The sequence below is a fragment of the Glandiceps talaboti genome, chromosome 1 (assembly GCF_964340395.1).
Source record: "Glandiceps talaboti chromosome 1, keGlaTala1.1, whole genome shotgun sequence".
In the NCBI taxonomy this organism is placed as follows: domain Eukaryota; kingdom Metazoa; phylum Hemichordata; class Enteropneusta; family Spengelidae; genus Glandiceps; species Glandiceps talaboti.
Window position 1 is genome coordinate 19,152,788 of NC_135549.1, and position 14,947 is coordinate 19,167,734.

Consider the following 14,947-nt stretch of genomic DNA (forward strand, 5'->3'; position numbering starts at 1 on the left):
TTCCAATCAACCTGCCAAAATGAATGTTACATCACCACTTATTGGTCATGAAATGACAAATTCAACATTGTAGTTGTGGTCCAGCCAATTGAGAGCTGCCTTACATTAATACTTTGACTTGCCAGCAAAATACACCTGAATAAATTTGAGTGTTCTTGACATCTGGAGAAATACTATAGAAAGACCTAGACCCTGATTGGTGCAAACCAATTACCAAATCAGAAATTAGTCAATCATTGACCATTACTGAAAATGCAGTAGGCAATAGCCTACTCTCTAGTAGACATTTGTCATTTATGGACATAGTCTGGTAGACAGTGACACAAAAAAGCCTATAGCTTGCAGACAACTGTCAATCATACACAGTGTGGTGGACAGCGACACAAGAAAACCTGTTAGTTAGCAGACAATTGTCAATTATACACAGTGTGGTAGACAGGGACACAAGACAGCCTACAGCTAGAAGACAACTGTTTGGTATAGATACCGTTTGCAGACAGGGAGACAACAAATCTTGTTAGCTAGCAGATATCTGTCAATTAAGGACATAATATTATCACTGTGATCATAGTTACATATCTTCGTAAAACTGAGTTCCAATCCCGACACTGTAAGTAGCAGTTTTTGGCATGAACCTTGTCACCATAAACTTTAATACCGACGAGTATACTGCACTTTACGAAATCAATTACTTGGGTACTGTCCTTCAGAGGCTTGGTCTGTTCTCCACTCAGACGAAGATATGCAAGTACTGGTTATATACAATTCCATTATAAGGGTTTCCACTATCACAACAGGTCAAAGGTCAACAGGTACAGTTTCTACCTTCAACCTTTTCTTTATCATTCTTGACTTTGATGTGGCCCCCAGCCTCTTTGTGGTCATCAACAGAGTTAGCGTTCATACTGTTGGCAGCTAAGATTTCATCTACTAGAAATCTAAGAAGAGGAACACAGATGAAAAAAAAAAAACAGAAGTTAAAAGTTAAAAAAAAAAATGTGTAAAAACAGACTAACTACATAACACACCAAAAATGTTTGTAAATTATTATGTGATAATCCTGATATGATTCATTTTGAGAAAGACCCATTTTAGCATTTAGCACTTGGTAATGTGGCTTGCAATGAATTACGTATATTATTCAAGTTGAATTTATAACCTAGTCGTTCCACATCATGACGTGTGTATATACATATATGACTGGTTCTGTGGCACTCAAAATACGAGTCAAAACATTCAAAATCGCCATAACTCTTTTTCATGATTTTTCGTAAATTATGCTTATGGAGGCATATCTATGTTATACCTTCATTCAACCAGAAAATAGTTATGACCTAAGGTTTTGTCATGTCTTTTCTTTCCATAGTGACAAGGCTCCTTAGGTAACTCATATTTTGCTTGGCTGAACAAAGAAAAATATTGAGGAATAATATCTAGGTAACACTTGTGACTATAAATGACTGTAGTCTTAACTTGGCCACACAATCTCACCATTGGTGGCGCTATTTACTATGAGCTTGCACATTACAAATTAGAGTGCCACAGTGGTTGGAGTGGTTGGAGTGTAAACCAATCACTGCAACAGTAGACTTACTTCATTGCTTCTTGTACATTTGTACCTTCTTTAACTGACATCTCTGTCCAGCCTATAAAATCACTATCTTTGGCTAGTTGTTCTATTTCGTCTTCAGATACTGGCCTTTCTGGTAAGTCAGACTATAAACAAACAAACAAACAAACAAATGAAACACACATTTGTCATCACTAAAAGTAAGGGTTTTTTGATACTTGATTTGAAGTTAATCTGAATAAATATTAGTGGGATCAGTTAATCCTATTTGTGCAAACAATGAATTTCGATGACACACAATTTGTAATACCTGTAATTTACACTTGAATTAAACAGATCTTACTTTATCTCAAACCATGCAGTTGAAGACAGTTATTTGCTATAGTTTCCCTTCTAAACCCTATTTGTTTCGAAAAATTATGAGACTAAAGCTAGGGTAACAAATGCATGTCCCTTCCGCACCCCCTCATCCCCACCCCCAACAACAGTTGTCAGTGTTTATGTGAAGTAAGTAAAATCTATGTGAGTTCCCCAGTCATTTTACCAGAGTTCTCCACCAAAATTATGGTATAATGTATTAGAAACTATACCAATTTTACCACAATTTCCCCCTTCGGTAATATCAAGGTTCCCAGCCCTTAGCCAAAAAACACAGGTTGTAATTTGCAAGTCATAAATAGTTACCCAAGCACATCTGTTCTGTATAAATGACTACCATGGTATACTATAATAGATATATAATCAAAGACTAATTGTATCCAACATTCAAATTTTATACCCATGTCAAACAAACTATGGTTCAATATGGTGGCCAGGTTACAAGCTAAAGAGTATCGATGATATTTTTGAAAATCCGCTGTTTTTACTAATGTACAACTGTTCTTTGACTTTTATTACAAGAGACTCTTTTATTGTCAGTGACCTTTGTGACTCTTTAAGTGTGGTTCCACTACTATTTTTCGTCACTTTTGTATTGTTCAGCGCCTTTGAACCTTTTTTTTATTAGCATATATGATGTTTTACAAGTGCTATTTTGACATACAATATTTAATTATTATTATTATTACTTTTCATTTTTTTTTCTTAGAATCAAGTGAGGTGCATTACAGGTAATGATAAATGCATGAATGGTGACCAGTTTTTGTGGTTATAGTATACACATCAACCAAGTAAGACAGCACAGCACTTTTGATAGTCTACACAAGTTGTACTACTATTAGCAGTAATACCATGTGTTTATCTACATATAACTTATAAGTTCAAAGTGAAATGGCATCCTCTATGTATTCACTTGTCATATGTTATGACCTCAATCCAACCCTAAATAGAATTCACAAATTCACTAAATTGTGACTGACTTTCTAAATTCTCAGACCATCAACATGCTCTTAATATCTCAAATTATAGCCATAACTGAAACCTGATTCCTCAACAAATACTGCCTTTATCAGATTTAGACCGGCAGGGAATATGACCTCTATCTTACAGTGTATATATATATATAACCCAGACATATCTATATCTGAGATTATGCAAATTATGTAGACCTGACCCTATGACATTGTGGTCAAAGGTCGAGGTCAAATTGACAATCCTACCTTATTTGCAATCAGAAGACAAGGCACAGGTCGGCCATCAGAAAGACTGACTTTAGAATCTAAATCTCTCTTCCATTTAGTGATATTCTGAAACGTTTTCTTTGCAGTGATGTCAAACATTATAACACAAGCAGCTGCATCTTTGTAATATACCCTGGTCATTGACGAGAATCTTTCCTGTCCTGGAGTAGAATAAAAAAAAATGAGTGAAAAATAAAGGTTATGGTTATGCTAAATGGGAAGTTTGTTTGTCAAAGTATAGACACCCATCACTTTGTTTATAGCACATTTACATTTATTTGAGTATACGTATATGTGCCGTCCTTTGGGGTGCTTTTTCTAACTCTTTGGTCTAAAATGGGGTCTGTTTTTTTTTTCGAGCTGAAGAGTCTAAAACAGGGTCCACTTTGCATCATTTTTTTATTTTGCTTGGTCTAAAATATGGTCCATTGTCCTTTACAAAATCATATCTGCCATTAATTGTCCCAACATGTTGTCTCCTAAGGAAAATGTATTTAGGTCTAAAGTGGATCTAAAATGGGGTGCCAGGGGTTTCCAGCACTGGCCACACACCCCTACCACTACCAGAGCTGGCCACTGGTACTGCCCCGGGGACTTCATTATCGAAATAACTGCTGTGAATGTGATCATTATTCTAAAAGTGGCCAAGAGCGTTTACAACCATTCAATGTGAAAACAAGTGTGTCAGCGACTGTATACAATTTAGTAGCATTCTGTGTTTGATTTATTTCCACAGTGTTTTACATACCATATACTACATGTATAAGATGGCCTATCCTGTTATATTTTGAAATCAAGTTTGTTAAAGCCCAAATGGACTTCTACACAACTGTGTAGCCTCCAAAAAGTTAGCTTATACATATTTTGTGTTTCATATCTAATCATATATCTACATTGTACAGTGTGTATTTATGCTAGTATGAACATGATACCAAGTGATTTCTATATGCATGACTTGACAACCGAGCGAATCGGCAGCAAGCCATGGTACACACATGTTACAATACATTGGTATGTAGAACTCACTGGTTTGACCTCCACACTGTCTGTGTCAAGACTAGAGCATTGTATCAATCAGACATTCTTTTTGGAGTTTTAGATAGCTAGAATTATTCTGCCATGTTTTGAGTTTGTTTTAGATCTAATGTCAAGTCAAATATCTGGAATTTTTCTGAAGAGCTGTTCAGATGCTTTGGGTCTGCATGCATGTATACATTACATGGCAGATATCTGTCTGAGAAATTGAAAATGATTTGAAATTTCTTAGATTTTGTGCAACTTCAACTTACTGGGTATACCAGCTATTATATCTTGCAATACATCAGCTAGTGAAAATATTTTTAATTTCCCCTTAACTACTGACTACCAGTCACAACTATCTACATCTTCATACAATGTGTTACTAGTATTCAATGACCTTGACAAGATATTGGGGGAGGGGGAGCTCAAAATTATGCTCTCTACATTATTATAATGCTTTTAGTGTGGAATTTGGAAACCTATTAAATTGTCTGGGGTAGAAGTGGGGCGGGCATTCAGGTACTATGTTTCATATGATTTATTTTATGTATAAAATCCCTATTACTAGCAATACAACTTGAGATGAAATACTTAAAATGCATAACCAAGAACATATCAAATGTGTATTACATGATGCAAGTGTAAGATTTATAATACCATGGATCACTACAATGTAACTGTCTTCCATTTGGACAAGAGGTCATTGACACTGCCAGTATCCTTAATTCCAGACTTTATCCTCTCATTCTAGACAATACATGCATTATCAGACACTGTAACACTTCCTATATTGAAATCAATATTTTGCAGGTGGCTGGTTTACTAGTAAATCATTCAACCAACTAGTAGTACTTTTGTCGTTGTTTTAAGTGTGGTCATTGACCCTGTGCAGTACTGTTCTACCTCTTAAAATCATTTTAAAAGTTAGGTAATTTGAAATGTGTTCAATTGGTCGTGATATATTTGCTACAGTTTGAGGTCTAAATTTATACTTGAATTTTATTTTTCATGTTTTTAAAACAAAAATTTATAAGAAAATTATGCACAACTGTCTCCAGTACAGTAAAGTAAATAGTTTGAATTGCAAACCAATAGACTAGTTACATGTAGCTCCTATAGGGTATTATTGTCATTTATATGATTTACACACCAGTGGTTTAGTGAGACTTAATTAGAGACCACGTTAGCATCCAGACTACTAATTATAGATTTACATGTACTACTTGAATTTTTACAATGATGTTAGCTTTAATATGGAACCTTACTTCTACTCTTTACATTTATAGCCTGCTTCCCGACATAAAGTTTAAATTGTTGGGTATTAATCAGAACAGAAAGTGTCACACATTAACCAATGAATCAAATGTACATTCAGTAAAGAACACTGTCAACCAGTACTGTGTCCTTTCATCAGGAAGGTATATACTACTGTATTAGTTATTACATACGTGTAATGCACATTTTGTTTATAAACATATTTTACAGCTGACACTTTATTCAATGTTTGCCCCAAAATGAATCTGCAGAAAAGTGGAATCAATATATATTTCTGGAGAACTGCAACTAGTACAGATAATATTATTAATGTAAAAACTGACACTCACAGCAGTGATATGGCTATTAGTACTGATCAAAACAGTAACCAAACTTCCTTTATCTTTTATCCACTGACATAAATATTGGCACCAAAATGGGAAATCTTTTTTTTTACCTTTATTCTTAACTGTTTGACTTATCTAAAATGTTTGATTATCTTCTTTCTTAAACTATCTAAGCACAAACTATTAAAGCTAAAAATAACTTCACACACTAATAAATACATTTTCTATTTTCCTGACAAAGAAAATGGCCACCAGTTATCCCACATTCTTAAGAAATCATAAGAATATTGGAAAATATGGTTTCCCTGATTAAAACTGGTACAAAATTATTTGGCAGAGTTGTAAGTTTGATTTTCTTTCAACCTCTCCTCATGTGAAGTCTTTAAATTGTGAATTGTCTGGATGCCAACATGGTGGTCTCTGACCCGGAAGAGAGATCTGAAAGATTTGATGAAGGATGGCACTAGACTAAACTTTGACATATACATTTGTACTCTATGCCATTATGACAATTCTAATATGGGGAAATTTGCCTTTGCTTTCAAAGGGTTTCCATTTTCATTTATAATGAGAGTCATTACATGCATAGTACAAACAAAATGTCAGAAAAGTATGACAAGTGTAAATAACTCTAAAAATTCATGACATACTGATACAGATTATGACCTGGACAAACACTGATCAATTTTTCAACTTTATCTTCAACTTGTCAGAAATGACAGGTAACTGCAATTGCATCTGTTTTTTTTTAAAACTAGAAGGAAGTTGTTTGTAACTGTACGTCACAAATTATACAGTTATGAAAAGTCCATTACTGCATGAGTAAATGCATCGCAGGGCACATAGACCAATAAACATCTCATATCTCGACTAACAACTTTATATTTTATAAGGTGCTAGTCTGTACAAACCAAAGGAAATAAATCGAAAGCATACTACAGACGAGTACATGTACCTGAAACTGTTCATTAATAACAGCTAAATCTGACGTCAAAGCATAAAAATTTAATTCGAGTCCTACTTCAGGCATTAAACTGCTCTAGATCACGCTATTCCTACCTGCAAGTCATGTGAATGACATTTCAAATGATAACCGAAATATCACGAATTGTCACATGACGGTGCTCAATCACATGACAGGGTTCAATCACATGACGCTGGATTTAATCCTACAAGTGTCCAATCATGTGAGTGTTTACTCACATGACAATCACATGACAAACAACTAACAACTAAGATATATGGGCACCTGTGTAAATTAAAACAAGAGGCAAAAAAAAATTCTATACAGGAACTGGTAAACATGCATTGATTGCTTTTTCATCTTGTGATCAAGACATAGCATGTACATTGTAACTATGAATAAAACTAAAACTCACAAACCTAGAAGAATAGATTTATATCATGGCAAAATAGACTTTGGACAAAAATTTAAGCAAAATTCTTCTATATTAAAAATGTATGTCAAAGGTAGATACAACTCGTTTCTAGTATTAATTACCAATGTACCAAATTTTCTTATAACAAAAATACATTTTGCATACACTAAGGATTAAGCCGGATTCAACCAGTATTCTGATATTATTTCTACAATGTGTTCACTAACACACATGTATAGTCATCCTAATTCTCAAAGTTTGGCTAATACATGCTTATATTCAGATTTGATACTATGTTATAATTACTATACTTTGGAATATAGATATCTAACAGCATCTTAAACATACAAGAAACAAGGAGGCTCAGTGTTTCTTATTTTGTCTTTTAATTGGCATTACCACAGTGAATTAAATTTATGCTACAATTAAAATTTAGACTAGGCTTAATATACTTATAGAATGAAGACTATTATTTTTATGTGTTTGACCATGGAAGGTAGAAGATTAAAGGTCGATCATATGACCTTTCTGGTTAAAACTGAACCACTCATCATGATAATTAACTTTCAAAACCAAAGTACAATGAACATCCATTGTTACAACACAATGCAATGTGTTTCCTGATAGTGTGCATATCTAAGTGTGTCACAGACAGTGGTTGGATCAGTAAACAACGGTAGTCAGAACACACCATAGGAGCTCAGTCCTTGGAAACAATAGTGTTGACTGTACATGTATATATCATTTTGTTATGGAGATTTACCGAATGATACAACTGTTATTTTCTGTCTTCTCCACAGACAACATCAACATGATGTGCTAATATTTCTCTTTTAAGCTGCTAAAGACGTTATTTGGAATTTCAATATCAATGCATACAAATAATTTAATACTGGTAAATAACAAGGGGGCAAAATGTCATTCCTTACAATCACGTTTATGTTAAGGGGTCCAACACATGTAATTCCTATCCTTAACCTCATACTAACTCCCCAGTTTGATACAAATATGAAATTTTAGATGGTCAGTTCACGTCATGCCATGCTATCAGATATCAATTCACATGATATGGCTGCACTACATAATATATTTGTATATTTACAAGCTAGGCAGTTCACAGATCAACATTCTTGCTCATAACAATTTGATAACTGCAAACTTTGTTTATCCTATAATAATATGGGTCAGACATTACTTTTCTGTTTCTGATTATCACCATGACGATATAACTGTATTGACTGGGAAAGGGAGAAGTTTTTTAAAAAAATCAAATCATTTCAGTCAAAACAAAAAACAACAATGTGAAGAAGGCATGGTGACATAATTCACCCTGTCTGCCAAACTATGTTCATTGCACTAGTCATGTGATATCAGTTGTTTTTCTTGTCAATGTCACTTCACAGCATCAAAGTCCAAGGCAACCACAAATCCACTGTAATATTGACTGTTTGTACTTCTTTTTTTTTTACAATCACAAAAAGATTGGAAGTAAGCTTACCTGATATATTCCAATAAGTTGTTTTACAAACTAAGTACGTAATTAAACTTGCAACACCCCAGTAAGTTAGTGTTTTCAAAACAACATCAAAATATTGTCAGTAAACTTTAATACCTGCTATAGTAGCTTGTTTTACAAGCAATAACAAATATTGTGAGTAAACTTTTGATACCCCAGTAAGTTCATGTTTTGCAAATAACATCAAATATTGTTAAGTAAACTTACCTGCTATATCCCATAGCTGTAACCTTACTGTCTCATTGTCAGACACTTGGATGACTTTCAAAGCAAAATCAACTGTTGAGGAAGAACAGAATTACAATGTCAGATGATACACTGTAATGAGATGAATCTATGTCAGATGTACACCATATCATGCTTATAATGGCTATGTCTATGACCTTGACAAGTGTTTACCTTAATTCACTACCATTAGGTATTTATGTTGCTGGTTAAAACATGTATTTCAACAAAATATAGATCAGCATACATATGTGTAGTACTGTAATTAGGAAATAATTTCAGCCAAGACATTTCTCTGAGGCTCGTTTAGCTACCTCAAATTGTACAATCCACAACACTGGGTCATAGAGGTATATCACATTATCAGGTAAGCCTGGGCAAAACCTGTCAGCCATATAATCTATCAAATACTTCCTGGTCAGTGGTTGTAGTTCAAGATGTGACTGTGGTATAAATTGCCCTCATATGTTCTTGCATTTGGAAATCATGTATACATGTATCGCTGTCTTTATTTCTATTTCTGTATTTATCATGTGTGTCTGTGTCTGTGTGTGTGTGTGTGTGTGTGTGTGTGTGTGTGTGTGTGTGTGTGTGTGTGTAAAACACTCTAGAATTACAAGGGGATGGTGCGGAATGTTTTAACAAGGCAAATGATCTGAAAAGTAGACACACATATCACCCTACACATAGTTCTCACGTTTTTCAAATCAACAGAGGAAATTTTGCATTATCAAACTTGATTACTCCATTAATTAATTAATACTAGTACATCAGGCCCACTTATCTTTCAAGCCTTGTCATATAATAAACAAATAACAACCAAAAACAAACCTGCTTTGATTATTGCTATTTGTTGTTATTATAACAGTGTCCCTGTGTCACCACAAGACAGTTACTGTCTGTATACACTCTAAAACACAGGTAATTTGGCATATACATTTCAGCAGAAAATCAATTGTTCATTCTTTGGCTTTTACAGCAACATCACACTTCAACTGTTTATGTACAGGTAATTAAAGAAATTAACCTAAGTCTGTCAATTATTCAATAATAGGCTTAATTACCATGACATTAACACTGATCAAAGCAGAGCTCTCCACACTGTCTATGGTCACTGTTTTATGATGAAAGTACAACATTTTTTTCTTCTTTTTTTTTACAATAAATATCTTAAGTATTGTAGGTGCAAAATTGTTTCTGCTATAAATAAGTTTTAAGGCCATAATACATACAGTCATGTCACAATTTGTGTAACCTCAGACTACTAAAGAGTGGGCTTAGGTGTAACACATATATGTATGGCTTAGTATACACCGCCCTGAGCTTTCACAAGTAGTCAAGACTCCATTCTAACACTGGCCCTTTTCTTGGACAAGGTCAAAATCGAGTCTTGACTTACACCATCTGCAAACAGGACTAATCAGCTTTGCTATAAAGTCAAACACTTGCACACCTGACTTGAGGTAAAAAACAATCACCACCAAGCATCACCCAGTCCCCCCCCCCCCTGCACACACACATTCACTAATGTGTAATCACTAGCCCAGAACACGGTTACATTGTACTGTTTTTACTTAATATGTGTTTAAAATCATTCAAATATTGCATGTAAATGAAAAAATAAGCCATGCGAACTAGGAAATCCTAGATCAAGTCTTGTTCAGATTTCTTAAAAATATTTTTCTAAACACTGTTCAAATACAAATGTTAGAAGTTTCCTTCAGAAATTTGAACATAAACTGTATGAGCATTGAAACATGACAAAAAGACACACACATACAACGCCCATCAACTACTGTCAGAGAAAGCAGACTAAATCTTACAATGTAACCAACTTAGGAAATAATGAATTACGAAAAAGAGAAACTAAAAAATAAAATTGGCGCACCTCCAATGGTTGTTTTGTACTCTCGTCTGTACGAATCGTTCACATAACGTTGTACAAAAGACGTTTTCCCTACTGTTGCATCGCCGATTATCAACACTTTGAACAGTCTCTCGGTCATTTCGTAATACTACAGTGCAAAGTATCACAAATAAAGTGTGAGTTTGTCGACCGCTGCCATCGACTATGCAAGGCTTTGAACTTCGAACCAAACGTGTAGCACTGCACAGAAAACACGTATGTTATGACAAGCCTCCCAACAGACGCGGCAATGTTACCTTGAGAAATCTGAACGAAAGCGTATCCCTCACTTGAACGACTTATCGTGTTTTATATGACAAAGGCCATCTTTGTTTCTGATCACCCGTCACTAAATTTAAATTCCACAAGGAGTGCACACACACAAAAGCGTCCGACGACAGTAAAACCAACCCCTGTGTTTGATTCAATGGCTTGATCAGGTCAAATTATCATGTGATCAGTACATGTGACCTGACCTGACTCCAGGTGTCTGTTTAAAATGTTGCACTGATTTTGCAGTTCAGTTCATTTCAACTTGGTTTGGCTTATTAAAAAAAAGTTTTAAAATACAGAAAAAAATAATGTAATCAACTTTCGACATCCCTATTGTTCATGGATGTGTTGAATGTCCCATGATGCAATACGTTTATGCAAATTGAGGTATTCCCTATAGAATGTCAGCTGTGTAGCGGGAATTCAAAATGGTTTGCATGTGTGACAGCTTGTAGTGAAATTCATGTTACAACCTGTCTAGATTGCGCTATTTAAACAACATTTAAAGCCCACGGCTTGCTTGGCATCAAGGTAGGTATGCATTTTGTCTCCTTTTAACGCTACAATATCTTTCAAAACTATGAATTTAGGTTAAATCATTAATTCTTACATTTGAATCCGTTTGTCGTTATTCAAGAATGCATTTTATATGTAAACATCAAATTTCATTTCCCGCGCATCTGAACTTTGGCGAGTCGAAATGTCATGCCGTCGCAACTGAAGCTACGTATATGTAGTACTGTGTGTAATGACCTGGTTTCTGTCTACAAGATTGAAGGCTGATTGTTTCATTAGCGACTTAAAAACAACGGTAGGGCTTCAAAAACTAACATAACATTAACAAGATGGCGTTATCTTTCTACCGTAGCTTCACAACTCGAAGTTTACGCTGAGAGCTACGTTGACTGACAATTTCCGACGTAAACATAAACTGCACCCAAACTTTAGAAACGCGGGAAATTGTTACGGTCTGGCATACAACCATTTAGCAACTATTCTTCAGTGTCTTTGCAGCCAAATTTGTGTTGGCTTCCATCTTGAATGCCAGATAGCAACCAAATGAACAAGACATTAATGATGTTTGTATCATTTATACAAAATGTAGTTTATACTCTGGCCCATTGTCACGAGCAAGTTATTGTATTGTGGATAGTACCTGACAAGTGTGTGTAAACAACAGATGCCTCCATTTCCCCCTGTTGTCTAATCCATCTAGGAGACCTCTAAATCATAATTAACTCTTTTATTTAAAAAAAAAAAAAAAAAGCCACTCTGGGAACAAGTTAGTTAGTCCATAGACAACATCTATAGTCTGCCTACCAGTATGTGAACTATTAGTACATATGCACAGTGCATTATTAGTAATTTTGCCAAAGGTTTGGGAACAATTTACATGGTGTTGGTTGTCATAGAATGTTGTAGTGCATTTTCATAGCTGAAATAGTTCTAGCTTCAATTTTTACTATATTTCTGTTTTTCAGAGAAAGCTATACACTGCCATCATACTTTAATGAACTGAGTGAGTGTTTCCCCCCCCCCCATGTATTGCTTGAGATGAGTGAAGGCAGCTGTAGTTACATCACTACCAACCAGTCTGCTAACAACCCTGTTACCATGGGAACTGATGAAGTGGATTTTGCCAGGGTAGGTGTTATATGTATACAGTACTTAAGTTGTTCAATTTCTGTTCAAAGACATGTACTAATTGCTATCCATTCCATGAAATACTTGCAAATGTAATATAAATGACATGTACTGTCTGGGCAAGTTTTCGTATTAATGATTATAACGGTATGAATTTTATCTATTCTCTTTTCTCAAATTCATCAATCATCTTGTATGTGAAGAGACATGCATGTATATTTCATTGTGTTGACTACGTTATTTCAGAAAGCAAGTATCAACTGCATCAGCAAATCCTTATTTAAAACGAAAGAAGGGGAAATAAATTGTGTCTTTGATGACATAGCAATCTAGAAGATGGAAGCCAGCCTGACACATTGTAATTTGTAGTACACAGTGTACACATAAACTTGTTAACATCTGTGTCATTGGCAATCTCATTTATTCATTTAACAATTAACTATTCTGCAAAAATGCAAAAAAAAATTATTGATCCTGTATAATGGTTTGTTGAATTGTTCAGGAGTACTTTGTTGTTCAGGAGTACTCAGTCTCTGTCTACGTTGTGTAAGTACCCACATAATTTTTCCATGACCTTTCACATTGTTTTATGAAAGGATAAAGTTAGTCCTGATGTGGTATTGTAACCCTTCACCAAATCAAAATGACAATGAACAGATGCATCTGCTAGTGTTGGTTTTGTCAAATTTCATGTTGTTTTTTATGTCCTTTCTAGCCTTCAAACGAAACAAGAGAGGAAGTTAGAAATGTATATCCACCTGGTGGTTATGAAGGTTTGGCTATGGAAAAGAACAGACAAGGTCTACTGAATTCACACTGTATGCAACAACAAAAACGAAAGTCTTGCGATCAAGCTGAAAGCAGTGATACTGCAGACTTGTGGGCAGAAGAAGACGCAATGGAATGGAAAAGACGAAAATCGGGTATGTTGGAAAATACAGTCTTGTATAACAAAGTGATAGCCAATGGAGATTTGTACAAAGATGATTAACAAATTTCATCAATCAACAGTGCAATAAAATATCTTCCAATATTTCTATGACTGACAGCCATCTTCATCTGGGAGTTAGGCCATGACATAAAAAGGTCATGACCTCAAGCCTAAGGTAGTGTCAAAGTTAGAACCGGTTCCCCCGGGTCTCCTCCTGTATCAATGGTAGGTACATATCTGGTAGAGTGGAGCCATCATTCCTGCTCAGTGTTCTTCCTCTCAATTTGACATGTATAGCCTCAAGTACTTTTCTGTATTGTCCACTTGATATTAATTTAAATGAAAATAACTTTGTGTGTCAATTTTACGGCGATATACGTTCATTGTTTGATATATACAGTTTTACTCTATCCCCTGAATTGCCCTTGAAATTACATTACTGGTAAGATTTAGAGTTTGTTTTATTTGCTGATTTCTTTTTGTCGTTTTTCAGAGGAAATGCAACGAGATGCACAAAGGAGAATGAATGAATGTAAAGTTGACGGTTCTGATCACATGGTGGTCATTGCAGGGCCAAACTGTACCATTAATTGTAAGTATTAAACAAATAATGTAATGTTACAGTTTACACTCACAAGTTTATACATAGGCAATGTAATACACACTCAAAACTATGTACAGTACAAGGTGTGTACAAAGTAATTCTCGGTACCATTTCACCCTGTGCTAGAGGGTCAAAGTAGAACAAGATGGTTGACTTATTCTCATGTGCACCTATGTTATACTTATATGCATGTGTAGCACATTGACCTGAAGTCTTGGTCAAAACCAAGAAGTTGAATTATCGTTAATCTTATGAAATGCCTAGGTGGTAAAATTCTGATAACAAGAAAGTATCAAAACCGTCCAGAGTATTGTACTAGTTCAAGTTATTCCCAAATTTGAAATTAACAGATAATATCATAAATATTTTAAATGAGAATGGAAGTTCACTATTGTTTTGGTGCTTGCATTCCCCATTTTAAACATTTGCATGGGTAACCCTTGATATACATGCATGATATTTACGTTACAGCTGATTTCAAACTACCGTTCAGTGGCTCTGTTTGATACAAATACACAGAATCTAATAGGAAACCACACATACTACACTTTAAGATAGCAAGATTGAATTGATAGTTTCTAGCAAAATTTTGTATAAATGTAATGAACTGGTGTACCACCATGCACACATGAAAACATTGGCGCCTGCGTCTAGTTACA

General features: G+C 34.9%; 1 protein-coding gene across 1 annotated transcript; it reads right to left on the bottom strand.

Annotated features, from left to right (window-relative positions):
- Nucleotides 1–805: 805 nt before the first annotated feature.
- On the bottom strand, nucleotides 806–10,936 carry LOC144442189 (ras-related protein Rab-7L1-like). Its single transcript, XM_078131466.1, has 5 exons — nucleotides 10,819–10,936; nucleotides 8,913–8,984; nucleotides 3,169–3,350; nucleotides 1,595–1,716; nucleotides 806–938 (listed from the first exon to the last, which is right to left on the bottom strand). The coding sequence occupies exons 1-5, from the start codon at nucleotides 10,934–10,936 to the stop codon at nucleotides 806–808; spliced, it is 627 nt and encodes a 208-aa protein (XP_077987592.1).
- Between the last annotated feature and the right edge of the window lie 4,011 nt (nucleotides 10,937–14,947).

Coding starts and splice junctions, on each gene's coding strand:
- LOC144442189 (XM_078131466.1), bottom strand. CDS start 10,936: ATGACCGAGAGACTGTTCAAAGTGTTGATAATCGGCGATGCAACAGTA. Junction 8,985..10,818: donor GTACAAAACAACCATTGGAG/GTGCGCCAATTT, acceptor CTTCCTCAACAG/TTGATTTTGCTTTGAAAGTC. Junction 3,351..8,912: donor ACAGCTATGGGATATAGCAG/GTAAGTTTACTT, acceptor ATTCTACTCCAG/GACAGGAAAGATTCTCGTCA.